Source organism: Zootermopsis nevadensis, unplaced genomic scaffold (assembly GCF_977971745.1).
Source record: "Zootermopsis nevadensis isolate Lab colony 2312 unplaced genomic scaffold, Znev_1.0 Znev_ptg000007l, whole genome shotgun sequence".
NCBI classification, from domain to species: Eukaryota; Metazoa; Arthropoda; class Insecta; order Blattodea; family Termopsidae; genus Zootermopsis; species Zootermopsis nevadensis.
The window spans coordinates 2,445,896-2,470,153 of NW_028259139.1; the positions used below are offsets into that span (position 1 = coordinate 2,445,896).

General features: G+C 36.9%; 2 protein-coding genes across 5 annotated transcripts; one reads left to right on the forward strand and one right to left on the reverse strand.

The window, feature by feature from the left end:
• Positions 1–671: 671 nt before the first annotated feature.
• LOC110835503 (uncharacterized) lies at positions 672–18,375 on the forward strand. Of its 3 annotated transcripts, none has more exons than XM_022075772.2 (13): positions 672–1,405; positions 3,009–3,248; positions 4,460–4,668; positions 4,906–5,095; positions 6,588–6,793; positions 7,576–7,757; positions 9,731–9,827; positions 10,560–10,743; positions 13,007–13,132; positions 14,526–14,861; positions 15,803–16,102; positions 16,538–16,702; positions 17,500–18,375. In XM_022075772.2, exons 1-13 carry the CDS (start codon positions 1,141–1,143, stop codon positions 17,766–17,768), a joined length of 2,769 nt encoding a protein of 922 aa, XP_021931464.1. In that variant the 5' UTR covers positions 672–1,140; the 3' UTR covers positions 17,769–18,375. The 3 variants fall into 3 exon arrangements, with proteins under 3 accessions (XP_021931464.1, XP_021931465.1, XP_021931466.1); XM_022075773.2 differs by having other exon boundaries at positions 17,506–18,375; XM_022075774.2 differs by having other exon boundaries at positions 3,060–3,248.
• LOC110835504 (damage-control phosphatase 1) lies at positions 18,246–24,175 on the reverse strand. 2 transcript variants are annotated; one of them, XM_022075777.2, is made up of 6 exons: positions 23,969–24,175; positions 23,064–23,169; positions 22,754–22,989; positions 21,528–21,690; positions 20,888–21,059; positions 18,246–20,258 (listed from the first exon to the last, which is right to left on the reverse strand). In XM_022075777.2, the coding sequence occupies exons 1-6, from the start codon at positions 24,037–24,039 to the stop codon at positions 19,678–19,680; spliced, it is 1,329 nt and encodes a 442-aa protein (XP_021931469.2). In that variant the 5' UTR covers positions 24,040–24,175; the 3' UTR covers positions 18,246–19,677. The 2 variants fall into 2 exon arrangements, with proteins under 2 accessions (XP_021931469.2, XP_021931470.2); XM_022075778.2 differs by lacking the exon at positions 23,969–24,175 and adding an exon at positions 23,577–23,946.
• Positions 24,176–24,258: the final 83 nt, after the last annotated feature.

A 24,258-nucleotide genomic window follows, 5' to 3' on the forward strand; every position in this document is an offset into this window, starting at 1 on the left:
ACAGCCAATAAAATGGGGCTGGTGCAGGTATACAGGAAGTTTGGACGGGATAACCTCTCATCAGCAGCAACAGACCGAACTACAGAAACCCCGTTAGTGTAAGCAAATTCCCGTTTTAGTTATAAGGCTCTGTTTACCATTTCCAGCAATGCGTTTCATACGCAAGAATGGTGTTACCGATCAAGGGACGATGTACGATGATGGTTTTCGAAATGTTGGTGTTTTCTCTGTTAAACCACCTGGCACGGCTGGTAGCCCGATAAGACTTCCGTCCCACCTCAAGAGTTTAATCCAGTGTCATAACGACCATGTTAAATTCCAAGAAAATACACCCAGCCATTTTTCAGTTAGTTTTTTAAGTGGGATGGTTGGGTTGTTTGGCTGGTGGTGTGCATGTACAAAGGATTATGGGTTATGGCCTCATCTTTGTCCCACTTCGTCATTGAACATCCATCACGTGAAAAGACACTGTTGTAGGAATTCAAAAAGCGTGATTTTTGAGTACTTTGCGATGGTACTTCGTCAAAAACAGTTTTACAGCCACATTTTGACTGCATACAAACAGATATCGCAGGCGTAGACGTCATCAGCTGTGATGCGCGTTCCACGAGAATCATGGGTGATGGCGTCCACGTCTAACCTGTCGTCTGAACATCCGTCACGTTGGTAGTTCCAAATTGTAGTACTTTAGGAAGTATGAGTTTGGATGGCTATAACAAACTTGAAGTTATAAAATAAGCAAACAAAGAAACTATTAACACTATAAAGAAGACACTAGTGCCAATTTCAAGTTATTTTCCATTCATTTACTGAAAATTAAATGAATGGTATGGTGCGGCTGTTCTGATAAAAGTAACAGTGTTGTTCATGACCGTGAAGAGCTATCCCCCAGAAAATGCCTCGGCGGATAATAGCTTAACCTTGTCTTTGACAGTTTTTTTTCTGCGCTAGCGGTCAAAGGGTATTCATGTTTGCGAAGTTGCTTAATCTGCGAAATGTGTAATAATTACGCTACAAGATGTCTGTTCGCAATGACGGTGTTATGTAACGTTTGTATGTGTTAATCATGTCTATTTTGCAAAGTTGGTCTGTTCTGGTTTAACATTGCTGCCAGAAGAAAGGAACATAAGTTTGTTGATCATGTCATATCCAGCCTCAAAATTAGCTGTCAGAGACAGTTTCGAGGATGAAGATGTCAGTGATGATGTTGAAGACGAAGTGTTTATTCGTGATGGAAGAAATGGTTTCAAAGTTGATGAAGAAAGAGGCGTTAAACGGCCACTTATGGCTCCAAGAAGAAAGTCAAAGTCAAGTCATTTCCACAGTGAAATTGGCAGAAGGCGCCGTTGCAGAGCGCATTTTGCACCATGTTGTTACGGTTGCATAGCACTGTCTGCTCTCTTAGGTTTGTAATTCAGAAGACGCCCGTGATTAATTTGAATTAAACCCACAGATAATGCAGCAGTTAAACACATTAGAAATTTTAAGCCATGGTCATTGAATGAGAGCCACATTAAAATTTCAACTTCGTAAAATTTCAATCTATATTGTACCGAATTGTTGAAATGTTGATTGTGTTAATATTGACTAGAGTAATTGTATTAATACACATGGAATTCCATTTCTGCCTTTACTGCATGGTTGGTGCCTGTTTAAGAGTGAGGTGCTGGCCAGTGTGTAGCTTCTCTTGGATTAGCACTTAGCCTGCTTGGAGGTTCTGTCCACATTTGAAAAATGTTATCAGTAAAGCCACTTTAGTTACCTGATATCACGGTAGCTGCTGAATGTAGTATCCTCCAACATCCAAGCATATTTTACTCTGATGTAACAAATTCTGTAACTTGTTGAAAATCACTTTTTGTGATTTTTAGAATAACATTACTGATTTTGATCTGTAAAAGCATCCAATATACATGGGTTGTTTCTGTAGACTTTCTGTTTGACGTTTCTCTACAGATGGAAACCATACACATTCAGATCCTTGAAACATGATTGTCATAGTTCTGTACTAATCACTTTTAATATGTGTTGTCGCTATATAATCATCAATTTTTTCATACTTGTGATTTATAAAGAACATTTCAGCAAGGTATCTTGTGTGAGAGCAAAGATAGTATTTGTTATTGATGACTGCCACATAGTAATGTAGTAATAAATGGATTGTATGTTTCAGCAGGTATGAAGTTTGTTTAATTTGTTATATGAATAATTACAGAGAAATTGGTAAGAACATTTTGACAGGATGAACCCTGATAGCATTTCAAAAAGTTTTTAAAGTGTTAACCTAAAGGAAAAATAACTTTGGGAAGACCTCTCTAAATGTTGGAAGAACTCTGTTTTGTAATACTCATAGGAGGTCTACATAGGCTTAATACTGAAAAGAACGATGTTGATGGCAATGACCATCATCACACAGTTGTCATGTTATTACTGTACATTTTTTATCTTGTACTTGTCATGTTTAACTGAATGTATGTTTTCTTACACTTATTCATGGGGAATATAATTAATTTACAGTCTTAATGGTGAGTTTATGTTTTTTTCCCTCTCACTGTTTATTATAGTTGTGAAATGTATATGCAGTTATTCAACTACCTACACCAACTTAAATAATGTATAGTAGTTCTACTCATATTAGATTATTACATTCTTTGAACTGTTGGTGATAAACATTTGTGCCAGCAAAGTGTTTGATGTTGTTTGCCATTTTAGGATAGTCCATTTTTCATGTGATAAATTAAGAAATTGTGATCTTTTGCTTAGTTGAATAGAGTATATTTTCTGTACACTTTTGTATAATAATATTTTAAAGTACAACATACTTATTTTTAATCTTGTAATATCATAGGGTTTTGGTAGGCCTTTCCACACTAAATCTCAATTTTGTATGTCCTGACTTTTACCAAGCATGGGATAACATTAACCACCACAGTTTGTAAAAGATTGCTGTTCAAATGTGTGCAGTGTTTGGGTAATGGTGTAATATTTATATTCCCTCTCCATTTCAGGCTTAATAGTTTTGGTGGTCTCTCTAGTGATGTGGTTTCCATTTCCATTAGATCAAGTTACAAAGTTCTGGAAGGTTGGTGTACGATCTCAGCTGGGCAATGTAGTAATTCCTTGCACTGAACTCTTTGTAGAAGATGTATGGACCAAAAGCTTATCAAAACTGACAGTAGAGTCGGCTGTGCAACTGAATGATATCAATAAAGATGGTGTCATGGATGTAATCATAGGATATGGGACAGGTTTGTTCTGCCCTGTTGGTTAGTACAATTTAGTTATTACGTAAAAAATTTTGTGCTATACTACACTATTCTTTGAATGCTCTTCTAGCAAGGTTTAACCCCAGTGACATTACATAATATTTTGCAATAATCAGCTATTGTAGAGCAATTGGCTTGGTATGTTTTTGGTTTTGGTTTTAATTTTGTTATGTTTTGTTTTCAGGCTTTGGTTTACAACTTGGCCCAATTTTTTTTTTACGTTTTGATGACCTTATAAATATTTTGTATTGATTTTCATATGTTGTAAGTATTTATTTTTGTTTTCCTACACTGAGAATGATCTGTACTCACTCTGCATTCTTGTACTTTAACCCTTTCACACGTGGGGTGTTTTGATCTGTTCCAGGACTCATTGTAAATACTTTAAAATAATAATTACATTTAAATTCTTACTTAATTTGTCATGTGTTCAGAACAGTGGACCTCAAAATTCTTGTAAACAGTAAACATGATTTTTCTTTTAAATAATTGTTTTCCAGGTCTTGCAGCATTATTAATAAATATGCATAAAGGCATTAAATGTCAAAAATTTGCAGATAAAACCATGAAGTTTTAGTCTGTTTTCCTTATTTTATAATGATAGAGACTTTTGAGGTATCCATTAATAATGTAAGACTTGAGGTTCTCACAGCGGTGAGTATGAAGATTTCCGTCTTCTGGGTTGTTGCGCTGTGTAGTCTGGTCGATGTTAACCAGCGCAACAATCCAGAAGACGGAAATCTTCATCCATTAATAACTTTTTAACCAGATATCTTGTGAACTTGATACCAATATCATGCCTCTAGACACTACCCCATCTTTGTACATTTGATTTCCAACCGTCTTGCTATAGTAACATTTCTATCGACTGAGCATTGTGGTTGAGAGGTTAACACTTCTTGTATTTTGAGTTACTGAGTTCAGTACCAGGCCTAACTAGTAACTAGCCTGACAGAATTTTATATAATGTTTCCAAGTACCTCTAGGTGAAATGTAGGCTTCATTCTTTAATATCATAATTTATATTACTATCTCATTTATTCCCATATAACATAAGTAACTGAGAAAGCATAATTAATTAAATTAGAAAACAAAATTAGTATCAGATATTTCCTCTGGTAACACTGTCTTTGCATTTCTTTAGTTATTACACCATAGCAAAGTGGTAGATACCTAATTTTTTTTTCTTACAGGAGCAGATGGACACAATGTACCTGATTTTGTGTGCACTATTTACTTTGGCCGGGTAACACCATGCCTAGGAGGTGTGATCGCACTAGATGGTGTAACTGGTAACATAATTTGGCAGCACTGGACATCCCACTCTGTATTTATGGTGGACTGTAGTGCAGATCTCACAGAAGACAAGACTAATGACTGTCTTATCTCAGGGAAGGGTGGGGTAGGTTTGGAAGTATTCGGCAAAGTACAATTTATTTTTGTAAAAATTTAAATTGGCCTGTGCTTTGTAAACTATCATTCCCAATTGTCTGTTATAAAATACTTAGTGACTATTTTCTAAAAAAAAACACTTTAAAGTGGTACATAGAAAAATGCCAGTGAACAATATTAGTATTGACTTTTCCGATGAAAAATACGGAGTTAGTCGATTGACTGGTGCACTTGAAATGCCTTACAGGTACTACAGCTGGTTAATGGTCATGATGGGAGTAGTGTGTGGCAGTTTGTGGAGCATGCAGGACAGGCAGGGCTTCATGGTGAACCATTTGTTGACGTTTACTCGGCTCAGTTTATACAGGATGTGGATGGTGATGGTTTCCCTGATGTGGTGGCTGCTCATACAGAGGATGTACCTCCAGGACTGACAGGTGTGTATGGCTTAATACTCTACAAACCCATTCTTGAAAAACCAAAATTACCCCCCCCCCCCATTTCAATCTGGCATGTTATTTTCTCTCCTTTCTGACATCAACTTGATCTTGCGTGTCTCAACTCAACTAAGCCATTTACATTATGTTCCATATAAAATCTCTTTTCTGAAAGTACACCTTTCAGAAGAGAGATTACACCTCTCAACTATGCAAATGAAACGGACTACAAAAAATTACTTTTAAAATAATAGATAGATCACAGTCATGAGTGATATTATTCTTTGCAGATTTGCCTTAATAATGCTGGCACACAATTTAAGTAAGTAATTATTATTTTTGGCTGTCAGTGAACAAACTCTCATAAGCAACACACATGCATTTTGTTTTCAGGGCTTTGTATATTGTCTAGTACTGTATTCAGAGGATAATACATTCCAGAAATTGGAGGTTTTACCCACTATTTTTCTAAAGATCATGCTTGTGTCCATTGTCTCCAGTCACTGATGGAACACACTGCTGCAACATTGGCCTTACATTGTATTGTTGCAGCATTGACATTGAATACTGTTAGTTCCTCTGCTACCGTTGTGGCATTTGTTATTTCCTTGGTTGGCCTGTTGGCACTGTTGCTCATGCTGTCACGTAATGTAAAGAACAACTTTGAAATGTCAGTATAATATATAAAGAATACGCCTCTCTAATTCTGTGTGCATGTGTATTTGAGTTTGTTTGCGCTTGTAGGTGCAGGTGTTGATTGAAATTGGCCAATGTGAGGTTATTCCAGGCAGCAGAAGCATATTCAAACTTTAAACAAATTAAAGAGATGAATGAGGCTATCCACTGAAGAAAAGTTATAAAGTCATAAAATGTATATGTCCTGGGAGGTGTAATGCATTAAAGAATGATATATAGTTGTGTTGGGCAAGGCCGCGGTCTAGGCAACACGGAGTTTTCCTCCGGGGGCTTCCCCGGTTTCTCTGTGGCATCCCATTCACACACAGAAGAAGGCAATGGCAAACCACTTCTGGATCATCTGCCAAGAACGTATATGAACAGGTCCCAGTTCGAGAAAAGGATGGAAGGATCCTGTTCATATGGACCTGTCGTCAGACAGAACACTACAAATAAATAAAAAATATAGTTAACATGTTGATGAAATTATATGTTACTGTCTTATCCCCTAATCTTCAATAGACTTTATAACATGATATATTTTGAAGTCATCGTCAATTAATAAGAAGTTCTAGTGTGAATTTTGGGTGAACTTGAATATATAAACACAATAAATAAATATTTCATTATTTGAGTGTTGTTTGTTTTTAGAGCAGATTAGTTTAAGAACTGGCACATGGCTAGTTATTGATATTGTCATGAATTTATACAAAATTAAGTCAGTAGTCATAGTTGGTTATCTTCAGTTGTGACTATGAATCATCATCATCATCACGGAATTTGTTGTGTTGCTTAAATATAAGTTCCATTGTAACAGGTCATCTGGTGCTGGTGAGTGGAAAGAAAGGCAAGTTATTGCAGAAAGTGGCGACCCCAAATGGAGAGGAGACCTTTTATGCGCCGCAAGTGTTGTTTCACCTTGATGGTGAAAGTATTGTGGTGTTCGGAACTGGAGGGCAGGCAAGTCCAGGAGGCTTGTATGCCTTGCCATTGCATCACCTGGTGAAGGGCAACATGCTACAGGCAAGATAGATCATGTTGTTTTTAATAATCTCTTTCCTTCTTTCCAGTAATAGATGTAACATTACAAAAACAGAATTGTTTAATACTTTTTTTGCATTTTTTATGGGTGAGTTGTATGGTTTAAAATCAAAGTTCACTCTTTATGTATATTCTTTCAAATTACTTATATATAAAATGGTTATTGAAATATGCAATTCTTTGAGAACTGTTTTAATATATTTTGAGACCAGAAGGAATGTAACCTGCCATCCATCTCGTGAAACATATTTCAGGCTTATGGTAATCTTCCCCTTATAATGCATGCTTTACTGCTGTGTGTTGTTGATCTGATAAGTGCCTTATAAATTTGGATTATTTTTTTTGAAACTACTGTTCTGAAAATTAGATTTATGATATCTATGTCTTTGTTATAAGTGACTTCATTTCATAAATTGTTTTCTAAATGGAGAGTGAAATACTTTTTGTTCGGGGCTGATGTATATTCCAGGCAGGAGACTGATTTGAATTGAGTGTTGCTTACAGTCTTGTGAAGGCAAATGGCAAGATAATGCCTCAAGACATGAAAACTGATTCCTTTAGTATCCATTTTTAAATTTGATATTGCTTGTTATTTCTTATTTGAAGCTACATTACATATGCAATTAATACAGTGCTATTTAATAAAAAACAAGTCTTGCATGACCATGAAGTAGACAGTCTTTTATTATAATAAATATGAGAGTGTGACATTATTACAGAATGCTTGGTTGCTGTATTGTAACATGAGTGAAATACTTGTTTAGGTTCGGGAACTCTACCGAGATGAAGCAAAGGGTATTATGTCTCCACCTGTAATGGCTGACGTGAATCAAGATGGCTCAGAAGATATTGTAGCAGCCATGTTCAACTCCATAGTAATTGCTTTTAATGGTCTCACTTTCCAGCAGCTCTGGAACTTCTCATTTCCTGGGTCAGAAACCTCCAGGTAAGTTATACTGAATTTGGAATATAAGAATGATAATTTTAATATGTGCTATTAAAAATGATGAAGATAAATTAGATGTGATCCATATTTTATATACTTTTTTGTTTAGTGAGCCTTTTTGAGGCCATTGATTCAGTGCACCACCTTACTCACTCTTTTCTGTGTATTTATGACAAGTACAGATAGCCCTTGATTTATGCCGGGGATGCGTTCCTGGATGAACTGGAGTAAATTGAAACTCTTTTATAATGTAAATCAGTGGGAAGTCAATGAAATGCGTTCCCAGCACCCAAACATTGACGAGTAATATAATGGCGTTACATTTAAAGCTCTGAAGTAACGTAAATAAAATAAAGGGAATTTAAAAAATATATTTTATGCACTTACAATCGGAAATTCGTTGGTCCCTGTGATTGACTGCGATTCTTTCATGTGATTGATGTGTACGGTCATCTCTGCTGTTATGCGATAGTTGCATTCATGTAAGACGCCGGCCTATAGAAAATCGCGTAGTATAAATAACCCCGGTACCTCCGCAGAGATTAAATTAGTCCTTTGAAAGTTTAAAGCGCATAAGAACAAACTCACATATGCAAAAGTTTGCATTTCACAAACAGCTTTTACCGATTCATCGATCTCATTGGAGCAAATTCGCGTTAACGAAACGTACGTAATTGCAGAGATGACTGTATTTATAATTTTTATTCAAAATGAGCGATGTAAGAATTACGATTTAGTATAAGAATCAGTACGAGATACATTGTAAAACGGTTATAAATAATAGTAAAAAATATTTTTTTCACTTTTTGACTTGCTAGTTTCAAAATCGGCATTATTCTGAATCGGCGCAAATCGAGGGCTACCTGTAGTGTAAATTGCTTGAAACACAAAAATCATGTGCTTTACCGAAGCCCTTAATTGGAATGCTCAGAAAGTAATATAAATAATGTGCTAAGCAGTGGATGAATGTTTTTGCAATGTGCAGTTCCCAGAAATTAAAAACATAGTATCACAGTGCAAGTTAAAATAATTTGTCTAACACTATGAAACTTTTTGCACAGAATAACCTATCTATCGGTTTCTTTCTGTTTAAACTGAATTCTCACTCATGCTAATAAGATATTGCAGTTTCTAATCATTTTAATGGCTGGCATCAAACATCACATTTCAATAAATTCACTGTAGTGCACTAAGCAGACCCAGCTAACAGCTTAAATAATAATAATGGCCAACTAGAATTAAAAAATGGAACTTTGAAAGGCAACATGATGGCAGTTATCTCATCAGGGTAGCCAGTAGTTTAAAAGAAAAGTGGCCAATCACAAAAAGAGAGAGCATTGGTGCAAAACCCAGAGAATTAAAATTAAATAACATATAAAAATATAAAGTGAATCTATTCCTGCTATGCACCATGTGGGCACTTGGGAGAGAAGAGGTATAGCTTCTACTCATTCTCATTCTCCACATTAGATGGTGGTGATTGGTCAGCATTACACCCCAGCTGTGCTTTATCCCGGGGAATGGTTACTTGGTAGCTGTTGGACAGGAGGCTGGGTGGGCCCCAGAGCTGGTCTGGACATAGAGACTAAAGGAAAAATCCTGTGCCCCTTTTGGGGATTGAACACCAATCATCCAGCTTATAGTACTGACTGAGCTACTGGATGTGTTAATTTTATATAAAAAGCTGTCCCACTATATGCTATGCAGATATTTGGGGGAGAGGAGATAACTAGATGGTGGTGAGTAGTCAGCGTCACGCCCCGTCAATGCTTTACCCCAGGAAGGGACCCCGGTACCCATCGGATAGGCTGTGTGGGCCCCAGAGCTGGTCTGGGCACAGAGACTTAAGGAAAAATCCTCTGCCCCCGTTGGGGATCGAACCCCAGTCATCCAGTTTGTAGCCAGTCACTATATATACTACGTGAAAATGTAATGTATTTGATTCAGCACTGCAATTCATGTATCTGTTTCAGTGCCCCAACTCCCAGTTATTTTAATGATGACAACATTCCAGACTTTCTTGTGAAGTACCAAAATGGACCTGGATATCCTGTATATTACTCTTCAGAGGTATTGCATGACTCATACAACTTTCTCTCAAACTGTGGTATTTATTGGTTGTATTTTGAAGTGAGTTGATAGCAAAAACTTTAGTTGATCAGAAATAACTGGCAATAGATTTGAATACTTAGGTGGAAGCAGTTTATTGTGTGTTATTGTAGTAAGTGAAGAGGGAATAGATTTTTTTCACAGAAATATTTAAGAGGTGAGATTTTGACCCATGTAGGTACAACATTTTCCACTCAGAATACACCACCTGAAGACTGGCAGATTTTCCATGGGCACTCTCGATATAGGTCTCGTGTCCAGTATGTTACATTTCTCAAAAAATTACCCTAATATAAGTTGCATATTTTGTAAGGATCTATTGTCAAACTTTCATGAACTTATGTTAAGCAATTCTAGTGCTGATTCCATCTTGGATGTTTGCACAGCCACCATCTTGATTTTATTGTTGATAGGGCATTAGCAAGTACAAAGGTTAAATGGCATCTAGTGTTCTAATGTTCATATCATGTTTTATTAAAATTCATCAGTCGATAAAGAAGTTATAACAGGAGTACAAACCTTATGTTTATCATCCTTATAAAATAAGAAAAGCAAAGTAAAATTGTATGTTATTTTGAAGACTATTGCTGACTGTTCAGGTTGAAGGAAGCAGCACATAAATACAGAATTTTAGAGTTGCTGTGTCATTAGTATTTAAAGGTTTTAATTCAGATATTGTTTAATATGCTGCAGACTACAGTACTGGATGGAAAGACAGGGATCCCACTGCTAGCCAAGCCAGTTATAGACACTATGGGCTCCCAGATTGGTGGACTCAGTATTAGTATGGAAGGCTTGGGCAATGACCTAATGTTATATTGGAGAGCAAACTGCCTGCATCATGATGGACCTACCAAGCCCTTCAGCTTCATGCCAGGTTTTTATTATATTTACTAGTTCTCTACAGTACATTGTTAGGTACCCACACTAATAGAAATGGGTGTCCTGCGCCGTAGCCGCGCAGTCTGAGGCATCATGCTTTGGACCGGCGATACGGAATGCGCGCTGGTTCGAGTCTCGGGGGAGAAGAAATTTTCTCATGAGCTTTCGACCAGTGTATGGGACCAGTGCCAACCCAGCATCGTGAGGAAATTGGGGAGCTACAATGAGTAGGAAAGCTAGCAATGGCTGGGGGTTCGTCGTGTTGACCACACGTCACTCTGTATCTGGTTGGATGATCGTTCACCTCTGCTTAGGCATGTGAACGTGAGGCCAGCAGTCAAGCTAGTCGGCTTAGGCTCTCTGGAGCTGTTATGCCACGGATTTAATTTAATTTTAATTTTTAATAGAAATGGGAGGCCAAAATAGTGTCATGAAAATCCAATCAGCCGTTGGATCATGTAGTTTGTGGGACCACCAATAGATGGCAGCATGATCTTGGCCGAAATACACAAGAGACATACAGACAGGACAGGCCCTTCAGATGTTCACTTAAAATAGAGCATAAGGGACACCAGAAAGAAACATATACAGTGAAACCTCTATCCATCGTTCTCGGAACTATCGTTTTCCCGGATGCATCGTCCGTTTTGTTCAGTCCCGAATACATCCCATATAAAATAATGTTACATTTTCCCGCTTCTATCGTTCCTCGAACTATCGTTTTATCGCATCGATCGTTCAAAAACCTTAGTCCCGGCCCACAATTTTCCCGCAATGATCGTTTCTGAGAATTTAAAATGCTGGGTTTAGAGATAAATTAATACCGAAAGACGCATAATGTTTTTGGAATACACAGTAGCGGTAACCAGCACATTCTTTTGGAATGAGGGTCAGCGGTGCAGGGGTGATAGTTGGAGTGAATGGCGGTGCTCATTGTCAGAAATTTTACGATTTTAATTAGGGTGCACTCATATTTCGTTCCAGCGATGCCAGATGGCATGTGCAGTGTGAATTTCTTCACAAATGCTTTTATTACAAGTACAAAGGAAAGGCTGGCGGCACTTTTCATTCTTCTGGTTCATCTCGTTTCCAGCGGTTCAGGGTCTTCTACAGCTACGTTTCGTTGAGTTCGGCAGTAATAGTATTTCCATTCTTCCTGTTATTGTCCGCAAAGGGGGTTGGAGTGGTGAGGAAGAAGAAGACGACGAATGCGAGCCCGAACTTTGCCGAGTTTTGCCGAAGCACACGCTGCATTGGCGAAAGTGAAGTCGTTCTTTTATGCGCTTAATATTAGTGAACGTGACGAGGAAAACATTTTGAACGTGGAAAGTGCTCTGTTTGGTCTAAAACGTAAAGTTTCGACAAACCAGTTGTCCATTAAAGACTTTTTTGGTAAAAAGAAGTAACTTTGAAAGAGAAACATTGTTTTTTTTTTAAATTTTAATGCTTTCCCGCATCTATCGTTTTCCCGCATTCATCGTTTTTATTTCCCACCCCCGCCGAAAACGATGCATCGAGGTTTCACTGTATTTATTTTTAACCCACATTGTATTTTGAACTGTTCATTTTAGAGTCAAGAACATGTTTTAAATTTGTTTGTACCAGAGCAATATAATATAATATTAATGTTTCAGAGGTATTTGAAGGTTTGGTTTTCAGCTGTCATGTAATAAGTTGTAGAATTTGAAGGATGGCATATAACATGAAGAATAGGAGAGATGAAAGCTTGGTTCTGACACCTGTTTATGCAGATATATAAATTCTAACGATTAGGTTTGCTGTAAACCAAAAATGTGAACATCAGTCAGTCCACGTGATTTATTAAATGGTGAGAAGCATAACTAATAAAAGACTTCTTGCTGTTCACTTGTAATTTGTAAAATGTGATTTGAAGGCATAGATTAATTGGGTTGGGTGTTCTTTAAGACAAATGAAATTGTGATTAGTAGATACAGAGTTGCTGAACTATGGTGAAAGATGACTCTAGGATTAGAGGGTCAAGGAGAATACATGGACATAAAAAAACAATAACAGGGGGATGGGGAGAAAAACATGAGGGCTTCATAATTTGAACTCTTAGCCTTATATTATTGAGGAGATTAAATAAAGGACAGGGCGAGTAGGACTTGTTGATGCAAGGGACAGATGAGAAATGTGTACAAACCATTAGTCAGAAAACAAAAGAAGTTACCACTTTGGGCACCTAATATTATGTAGAGTTAGTTAGATAGGACTTCGTCACTCATGACATGTTGCAGGGTCTTCCATCCAGACACAGAGCAGAATAGATCTGTGCCAAGTGCTTTTCAACTCAACGCTGTCCACACAGTTTGTAGCCCTCAACCAGCATATTGAGCCACCGGGAATTGCTGTGTATTCATCAGGTATGTGTGTAGTTATAATAAATTGAGGAAATATGAATATTTAGTTAAGTTATAATCAACTTAAAGTATGTATAGGTAAAATTCCAGAATACCATTTATTTAATAGCTCAGTTTAGTAACAAACATTGGTGAAGATTTGGTAGTACAGGTAGCCCTCAATTTACGCCGGGGATACGTTCCTGGATTAACCGGCGTAAACGGAATCGGCGTAAATTGAAACTCTTTTATATTGTAAATCAATGGGAAGTCAATGACATGCGTTCCCAGCACCCAAACATTGACGAGTAATGTAATGACATTACGTTTAAAGCTCTGAAATAATGTAAATAAAATAAGGGAATTTTAAAAATATATTTTATATACTTACAATCGGCAATTCGTTGGTCCCCGCGATTGACTGCGATTCTTTCATGTGACTGATATGTACAGTCATCTCTGCTGTTATGCGATAGTTGCATTCATGTAAGACGCCGACCTAAGAGAGAATCACGTAGTATAAATAACCTCGGTACCCCCGCAGAGATTAAATTAGTCCTTTGAAAGTTTAAAGCTGTTTCTCTACCAGTGAATTCAAGTACTGCTAGGTCTGCCATTAACCAAAATTTCTGATGCTTGAAGGCTTAGAGGTATGTAATTGATATATATTTTAAGAGCTGAAACAGCCTTACAAAATATTTAATTTGAAAGACTTCTGTCTCTTGCTTAAGAATGGGTAAACATATGGCCTAACTCCTTGACGGCTAGTTGATGATATCCAGTTTTTATGAAACAGCTTGAAAAATCTTGCAGGCAGCAAGGGTATCAGAAACGTTGGTAAACTTCTACCAGACTACACGGCACAACAACCCAGAAGATCAAACTCGCTGCCATGAAAACCTCAAATCCTATATTCATAACATGTTACTTATCTTCGAAAAGAAAAATGTTATGTATTCCTATTATTTGCTTACTTTTTACTCTTGTACCTGCTGTTACAGAGGTGTTACAAGAGGCTCTAATTATTTTTTTTTTTTTTTTTTTTTTTTGTCTTAAGCTAGTCCTGTTCTCATTCAGTTCTTTTCAGTTTCCTCTTAATATATTTTGAATTCCTCTTCCTAAATTTCTGCAGAGCATGTTGTAGGTATTCTTTCTTGCTGTCTTATCTATTATGGTATATTAGGGTAGCTTTTATTTTCTGACCCATAGTAATTGAATTTGAATTTTCTGATACCCTTTGGTGGTGAATACATATTGTTTGTTTCCTAATGTTATCTTCTGGGGTTCTTTTCTATTCTTTTAAAATATCTAATTTATATTGAACTTTAGATAACCGAAAATCACAATCTTAACAGGAACAGGAACCCTACTGTTGACAAGTGACTTGCTTTGTACAGCCCAAGTCTTTGTATTGCAGAGGAACGAAGACAGCTGGAGTACAACAATTCTATTAACACATCTGCCCAGGCTCATCACTACCTTGACACTCATCCAGACTTCTTGGATGCATATGGCCATAGAACTGAGTACAATAAAGTGATGTCAAATGAAAACAAAGAGTTTGAAGGCGGTGCGACAAGAGTCTCTAGTTTCCGACACAGAGAAGATGATTCTGTTTTGAGGAACAGTGCCAGTGGGAAAGGTCCTGGTTACTTCTACAATGAGGGTGACTATTTTGTAGCAAACCGAGGACGAAATAGGATTTCAAATGATGCTGGGGAGCAAGAAGAGATGCTGGCACCTGACTTTCAAGGTAAACATTTGTAACATTGTTGCTCATCAAACAGGTAATTTAGAACAGATCCATAAATCCATACTGTTAATCTTATTTCTGACAAATTCAGGGTAGGTGATAGGTTTAATTTTTGTGCACTTGATGTTATATGGTACATTTAGGTGAGGTGCACATTGGAAACTTCTTACTGCTACTATCTTCATGTATCAGAGACATTTAATTGTAAGTCTTGTCTCTGCAGTTAGATTATGTATTGAAAAATAGTGTGATCTTGTCACGTATTTTGTACATATACTTGTCTGAAATTGTGAGCTTATAGAAGGAAACAAGTATTTTGAGGTATTTGGTTGGTGATTTTACAGTGCTGTCTGACTGTGGTTGTGTGGTGTTGGTTGTATAATAAGACAGATGTACATAAACAGACAATGATTCATGTTTATATAAGACTTTAAATGTATGCATAGTAGAGAGATCATGTGCGTCTCTCCATGTGTTGGCCCTCATGTTTGATCTCTTCCAAACACTCTGACCATTCTGTTGAAATGTGTTGGGAGTCTACATAAAAAGTTGCCACATGAATTTAATTTTTGTCTGTAACAGTCCCCTGAAAGTCCTACTTAACATTAATTTTACCATGTCTCAAAAATGACTTATCACATAAAAATTGTTACTCACTATGAAATATAGATCTCATTTGTAACTTTAATTGCAAACATTTTTCTAATATGTATGGTGTATGTTTTATGCAATATATAAGGGCGTATTTATGCCAGTGAATGTTATACTATAATTTTTTTTACATGAACACTAGGTGTGTCCTGCCACAAAAGAACATCCATTCCTGTAACAGATGAAGAATTGCAGAGAATAAAATTATAATTTAAGCGAGAGTACAATTTTCCTTTCTAGTTAATTACTGATGAGAAGGAACAGCTTTTTGAAGATAATGTTTTACGTAGGTAACGGTGAGTATCCAACTGTGAGGAAACATGGAGGCACTCAACCCTTGGAGCAACCTTGGCAGCAGCAGGGAGAAGAGGGCAGTATTCCGCTGACTTATAGCAACCTAATGGGAAGTAACCCAGCACCAAATCAGGAATCTGATTATGAGCTTCTATATGGCCCAGTGAGTGCAGAGTCAGTTGGGGGAAGTCAACAGGGCTACCCAGTGGACACTCAGCATGACAAGAGAACAGAATACAGCAGAGTCAAGAGAGGCGTACATAGTGTGCATGGCTTGCAGCAACTCACTTCATTAGGCAAGTGTCTTGTTTTTCATTAGTGTGGTGCATTTTAGTCTTAGGATTAGGTTCTGTGGTTTTGAATTTTGCTACGGCTTATCCCACATTAAAAATAAACTTATTATGGCAGCAACATTACAGCATATAGCAGGATAATGTAATGTGAGCCACCCAGGTACTGTACACTACAGACCCCAAGTCTGTACTACACAGTCAGGCCCCCCATAATCTTATCATCAACCTGAGAAGGCAGATGCTTCATGCGTATAATTTATTTCCTTTCAGACTGAAGATCTTGCATTTCAGGTAGGTTCAGTAGTTTCATTCCTTTGTCGGACTTCTGTGATAACAGTTATGAACTGTAGGATGAATTTCTTCAACACATGCTGCTGTCATGATGTGCTGATGTGTAGACTGTTCACTTTGTCAGATTCATTTGTTTGTCTTCCATAGGAATGCTGGTACCACGCCTCCCGGCTTCTAGCAAGAATGACACCATTGACTTGGTGTTTGTATCATACTGGATACATCCAGTGACTGAGGCTCAGGTGATCCTTGGAAAGGATAAGGACTGCATAGAGAAGAAACGAACAGAAGCAGAAACTGACACTGCAAGTGGTAAGTAGACAACAGAATTGGATATATAAAAATATGGATAAATGTTTTTGCTTTTAATGTGGTTGTTGAAGCTGTTGCCCCCTCCCCCCTCACATAGTATAATGAGGGTCTACTTTAAAATGTATTTATTATACAATAAAAATTGTAATTGAACCCTTATGATGAGAAAGTTGTTTTTGAGTATGAGATTGGACACCTTTGAAAGACTACCTGTTTTTCTTTTAAGATTGAGTTACCTAATCGTCTTCAAAATTAGGTATCAACTTGTGATCATCATATTGGTGGAAGCTCATTATTTGTTTTTAAAACAATCTTCTATTCAATGGATAATTTGAAACCGGTGTGTCCAGTATTCGTTTGGCCTTTAAAGACTCTGTGGTACAATGCTTTCATTTCTAGATATGCACATTGCTCAGAGCTTGTGACAAAAGAAATTGCCATTTTCACCTTCACCAGTATAAAACTGATGCATGGGTTTGTTATATGCATGTTCAATGGTATAAAGAAGGACAAAAATTGTATATGATAATTATAGATTTTACAAATTGATGGGTTTGATGCAGAAAGGACATTGCTCCCATTTTATAAATCTGTGGTTGTAAGGTTAAAACCATGGTCACAGATGCTACAGTTGTTCATATTGACATATTTTCATCATATCAGCATTATTTTCTGAATCTAATAGTAAAAAAGAAGTTGTGTTTACTTTTTTTTCCTGCCAGACTTTCTCTTGTTAAAGAATTGAGGAAGTAGCTTGTGTGTGCTATCCTGCCTAGAGTGAAAATGAAAATGTTGAGTTTCAGGTAAATATCACAGTTTTGATCCTGAAATGGCTGTGAAGGACTGCTTAGAATATAAATGGGAAGACAAACCAGCAGACACACAACCTGACCATTTCAGCCTGAACATGGGCCAGGCTACAGTGTACAGGCTGAGGATTAGTTGCAGATGTAGGGATGTGAGGATTGGGGAGAAGTGCTCATCCATTCTGCCATTCAGTCAGCAAAGTTGGCCTGGATTTATGGGGCATAATGGTAATGGACACTTCAGACCAAGAAATGGCTAAAATCTCATTCATGAAGTAAGTTCGTACATCATATTTTTAGTGATATACCGTAAATGTTCAAATAAGCACAGGCTACTTACTGTTTACAGTCTCTTATGCTAATACCCAGCTTAAGCATTTAATCAGACGTCTGCAGCTTTAAATTTATGCTTCTTTAAAATGAGAAAATTTAAAATATACCAGCTTAAAAAAGTTTTAATGTCTGGTAAATACTGATGCAATTGCTGTCCTCAGATCAGCTATCACTAGTACATTTTTGATTGTGTGTTTACAGTTTATCAGATGGTACCTGGCTGTAATTTTAACCAAGGCCAATATGTAAGCCTGGCATGTAATCGAACATTTGCGATATATTAAGAAATTCTGTTGTATTCATTACCCTTCTGTCTCGCAATTTTTCTGTTTATTTCTCTTAATTAATTTATTTTGTTGGTAATATTCACTGCTACGGCATATGAACATGTGTGACAGGAGTAATAAAGGGAAATGTATTTATTACTCATGCCTTAAATTTTTCTGTTTTTACAGCATACAGCATTTAATTAGCACATTTCCTTATTTGTATCTTTCTACTTGTTTGTATATACAAATAAAATGGATGAATGTATGAACTCATCTTTTCACTGTAGCTTAAAGTAACAGAATAAACACCATTTCAATTCTTAACTACTAAATGGAATTTTCCCCTCTGTCATCAGAGCACAACTTAAGAGAAAATGAATATGTTTTTTTTTTGGGGGGGGGGGGGGGCAAACACAACATATAAGTCATGAATATGTGCAGTTTACTGATGAGTGATAACCATGAAGATTAAAGCTTGGTGTGGTTCAGGTCAGTAGAATATTTTAACAACTGTGCAAAGACCAAGGAAAAATCATGTAGAACAAGTTACAGTACCAAAAATACACAGGAAGCTCCACCAGTAGAAACTGAGAGGGAAAGGAGAACAACTTCCAGGTTGGAAAAATAGGGGAGGGAGACTTGTCAGATGAAGTTTGAGGTAAACCATAATGACACATTGGGCTGTGATCAGCTCAGTTCATGTTCTGATAACACAACAAATAATTCTGCTAGCATAATTCAACATATTGAAAATACATGGTAGAAACATTTATTATGTTACAGTAATATGATTGATAAAAAGTGTCAAGGGTGTTCTAATGAATGATCTGAGCAGTAATCATTCAGTTTTATGATTAATGCCACATCTGGCCACTGTTTGACATTCTATTTTCTGGAAATACATTGCTACATGTTGTAACACTTTTTCAAATAAAACTATGAAACTTTTAAGAGATGCAAGTTTAAAAACCCTTGATGCTTGCACATATTGAAAGTGAGAACTGTACCATTTTCTTACATGTTCCACAAGATAATCTCTCCACACACACACAAACCTTCACTTGTCTATTTTAAGAAGAGAAAGTACCACATATTTTAAGCTATCCTCTATTTTCAGATTTTCCAACAAAGTTTATATTCATTTCTCTTTTCTTTTTTACATATGCCCCATGTTTTGCCCATCTGACACTTAATAGTTTAATTATCCTAGGAACACTGACTGGAGAGTATAAACTGCAAAATTCATTGTGTAATTACCCTCATTCTTGCAATATATTTAATTCTCTTCAGCATTTCTTTCTCAGTGACAAAGAGACCCACCAAGTTTCATTCCCATATAAAGCAGGAGATAAAATTATAACCTTATACATTTTTACCTTACATTTACAAAGAAGAGACAGGAAGATGACAATTCCAAATGTAATTTGCTCATTACATCCTGAATATAATCTTGATTTTTTACTATTGTACCTTAACCCTTGAACTCTACCTCACTTATTAATAATTCCTAAGTATTGATAGACGTAGAAAAACAGCCAAGTAAAAGGGGATAAGAAGTTGGTGTTTATTATCCATCAAACTGAATAACAGCATAGTTTCCACTTATCATCCAATCACGTGACTTTGCAGCAATCATTTCAGCTTGTCCAGGCTGCAGACCACAAATAAGATCTGCTTTTAAGGTTCGCAGAGTCACCAGAGGAGCTGGATGAAACCCTTGAAGAGCATTTGCAAAACTCTCTGTGGCTAACCAGTTTGTTTCACCTACAAGTTTTCGATAATTAAGATCACCCTTGAAAATCACCAATGTAGCTTCAGAAAGTTTATTATACAAGTTGTGGTCTGTTGCTTTCATCTTGTTGTAAGAATGAGGCAGTGTCCAGAAATCTTCAGCCTCTACCATCCATCTCCCCGACTGTAAATATTCCTCCCATCTGGTGGCTAGTGCTGGCAAACTTGAAGATTTATGTGAAAGTTCAGCCATCATTTGAAGAACCCAGTAGAAATCATACTTTGTTGCGTCTGATATGAACCATGGCATAGCTTTTACATGGAAACGTACCTTGTCTGCCAAAGAGAATGTGCACAGAACATCTGCGAGACAGAGGTCTGTAAAAATCTCATATCCAGCATTATCATTGACAATATCTGCAATGGAAGGAAAGTAATGCACTTGTTTACTGTCCAAATAACTGAAAATCAGGATATATAAAACAATAATTTTGCCTTTTGTCTTGTATGGTTGTGAAACATGGTCTCTTACTTTGAAGGAAGAATGTAGATTACAAGTGTTTGAAAACGGTGCTCAGGAGCATATTGGGATCTAGGAGGTATGAAATAAGTTGGGAATTTAGAATACTGCATAACAAAGAGCTGGTGAATTGTACAGGTCACCTAGCATAATGAGGATAGTGAAATCTAGGAGACTCTGATGGGCTGGACATGTAGCACACATGGGGGGGGGGGGAGGCAAGCGGTGCATACAGGATTTTGGTAGGGAATCCTGGAAAACGACCACTGGACAGACCAAGAAGGAGGTGGGAGGATAATATCAAGATGGATCTTAGGGAGGTGGGCTGTGAGGATGGCAAATGGATGGGGTTGGCTCAGGATCGTGGCCGGTGGCGGGCTTTGGTGTTGTCAGTGTTGAACCTAAGGGTTCTGCTACCAGGGAGTTAGTTTTAGTTGTAATAAAACTATAGCACTGAGGTATTTCATGTGACTTTTCAACATTGACACATTTGATATTACCACTTTAGTATTGTGGCAGTTCTTACCAATGACACTGTTGCCTTTGACAGCAGCCGTTAGGATTGACCAAATGCACTCTGAGTCATCAATTAAAATGCACTCATGCAACTGATCAATATGTTCAAAAAGATTAGATTCCTCAGGAAGTTCATAACCACTGGGACGTGATAGATCATGCTGATTTCCCCATAAGGCCACCTGAAAGTGCACAGTGAACTTAAATTAAACTTTACATATTTTATACACAAAATAAATATTTGTACATGTGGTATGGGTATGCAAAGGTAACTAATCAGTAAAAGGATAAATCACATGCACAAATGCACCAGTATTTTCTCATACTGGTGCAGAAATCCCCATACCCAAGTACATATATCCACATTGAGACACCAATAAACTTGTCCTCTCAAAGGGGGAGAGCCTGGAAGCTTTGAATGCAACAGTGGCATATGAAACCCATATAAATTTTAGTACAGGTGGCCCTCGATTTGCGCCGATTTTGAAACCAGCAAGTCAAAAAGTGAAAAAAATGTATTTTACTATTATTTATAACGTTTTACAATGTATCTCGTACTGATTCTTATACTAAATCGTAATTCTTACATCGCTGATTCTGAATAAGAATTATAAATACAGTCATCTCTGCAATTACGTATGTTTCGTTACCTTGATAAGTCGCAGCAATTCCTCCTTCATTGCTAATTGTGGTAAGTTTCCCATCTGGCATTGCTGCCAAACATGGTCTCCCAGGATAATCACAGAAGCAAGTGAGCTAAAGAAAGCCTCTTTCTTCTGTTTATGGAATGGATCAAATGTCTTCATGCTGATGCTGTGGGACAAAACACACAAAAAGGGCTCTACAAATCACAAAATAAGGATTTTTATGGTCTAGACGACCGGTGGACGGAATTTTATGTATATTCCTAACATAATTAAATAATAATAAAACTGTCACTTTCCAGGTAATAAAACTACTTGCTGTTGGCATGATACATTTTACATTTCTAACTGATTAACATTACAAGTTTCAATACTGTCACTAATGGTGATAACATTAATTGCTGTAGTTCTTGATACAAGATAATGCCAGTTCTGGATCACACATAATTAACGTACTTCATGGTTTTGTTCACACAACTTTTGATCAATATCAAGGTAGTAAGTTCTGTTCAATTTAAATAATATCTTTGGACCAACCAGTAATATGTATGTGAATGTTTCCCACATTACCAAAATGTATCCTGAGACAGAAATAGGTCTCGTACTATTATGTGTTATAATATAATATAATATGTGTATGTAAGACTTGAGGTTCTCACAGCGGTGAGTATGAAGATTTCTGTCTTCTGGGTTATTGCGCTGTGTAGTCTGGTCGATGTTAACCAACGTTTCAGAGGTCATACTGCCTCCGACATCAGGGCGATGAATATGCCTGCCTATAAAATCCAACTCCTCACACCCTATTGGCATATTCATCGCCCTGATGACGGAGGCAGTATGACCTCTGAAACGTTGGTTAACATCGACCAGACTACACAGCGCAATAACCCAGAAGACAGAAATCTTAATATGTGTATATTTTCCTCTTCAATCAAACTGAAAACAGTGGTATTTCAGGTTCTCATAGCACCATGTCTGAAGATGACTCTTCTGGCATATTGCATTGTGTAGTCTCAAAAACTGACAAATGTTTCAGAAAGGTTTGCCATTGATTTCCATTTTCTAATGTTTTTGAACTATTATACTCATAGTGAGTTCATAAACATGCTCTATTTATACATATCACAAGTAATGTTCATTACTTCTGAGGAGCTCAATCCTATAGCAGAGAGCCATGAAAACTGCTAGACCATGCTTCATGACTTTAAAAATGTTACCTTTTGTTTACATACCTCAGTTCAAATGCCTCATGTATCCTGCGGTACATGTAGCATTCTGCATAAAGCCATGAGGTATGGAACCACCTTGGTTCTGAACCTTCTCTCTCATTCTCTTTCATGTAATAAGCATTCCATGATGAAACATCTGGTCCATCTGAAGTAATCGCTTTAAATGGCTTATCTGTTAGTAACTCATTTTTCAATTCAGAAAATGAGCCTATAATCTTCTTTAGTTCTTCCCTCGTATACTGAAATAATGAATACATACTTATTTGTTCCAAGAGATTCTGTACAATATTCTTCATTCATATGTAGGACTTACCTCACCAAGAGTCTTCACTATTTTTTCCTTATCCCTTACTAAGCAGTCTATTACTTTTGTTACGGTAATAGGAAGTCGATCTCGCACCGTCAGATAGGCAAAACTCCTATAAATCACAAGTAACTTTTATTCTTTCATATAACTGTTATTTCTGAACAACATCCTCTTATAGTAACTGATTGCTACTAGCTTTGACCATTACAATTAAACACCCTTAAAAGTTATACCAACAATCTAAGGGATATTTGTGCAAGTATGACATTCAGTTAAGTATTTCCTTGGTCTGTTAGGCTTCACATTCCACCTATTTCTCTGGTGAACGTAGAGGTGGTGTTGCCATGGGTTTGAGTCAGGGATACAGATCAATTATGTACTCTCTTGATCTGGTAGCCATGACATGGTCTATTGCTGTGGTGAACATTAAGTCTGGTCAGAAGTTTGAGTCTTAGCAGAGGGTTGGACCTTACAAGTGATCAGTAATCATAATAATCCTACAATTCGACAATACGTCACCTAGACAGTTGCACCAATAACCTATTATACTCAATTGTCATCAATTTTCCTTCAATACTTCCGATGTCAAGTGTTTAGAACAAAATACCCGTTTTCTGTAAGTGCGATTCGTTTCACTGTCTTGTAAAACACATAAATTCAGACTAGGAGGGTCGAAGTGTCTAAGTTTGAATGACCGGCACTTCACTCAGCTACACTATAAACTTCACGAATGACGACTAACTGGGCAAGGTTTCCTGATGGTCTTGGATAGTTTATAATTCTGGAAAATGCACTTGTCTAATTTAACACATTCTAACAATGTATAACAGGCAAGAAATTCTACAGAGCGTATGTAATTCATCGTGTTTGGACAATAAAAAGTTACTCCGCATATAACGGAGTACAACTACCTTCTGTATTTAGCTGAAAGTAGAGCATTTACGGGAGTGACAGTATCTATAGTATCATCATGAAGAGACATTATTCCTTCAGATTCCGATTATACTTATTATTAATCCAGTTCAAGCAAATTACGTTACTATTTAACAAATTATTCTCTAATCCCCTTGTTATTCATACTACAGCAGACGATTTCTCTACTACTAGGACATTGCCAAATTTGGAAACCAATTTCTTTCAAGAAATTTCCTTTGCCAACTGAAAATTCTCCTATGTTAACCATAGGTTATCCCTTTTCATT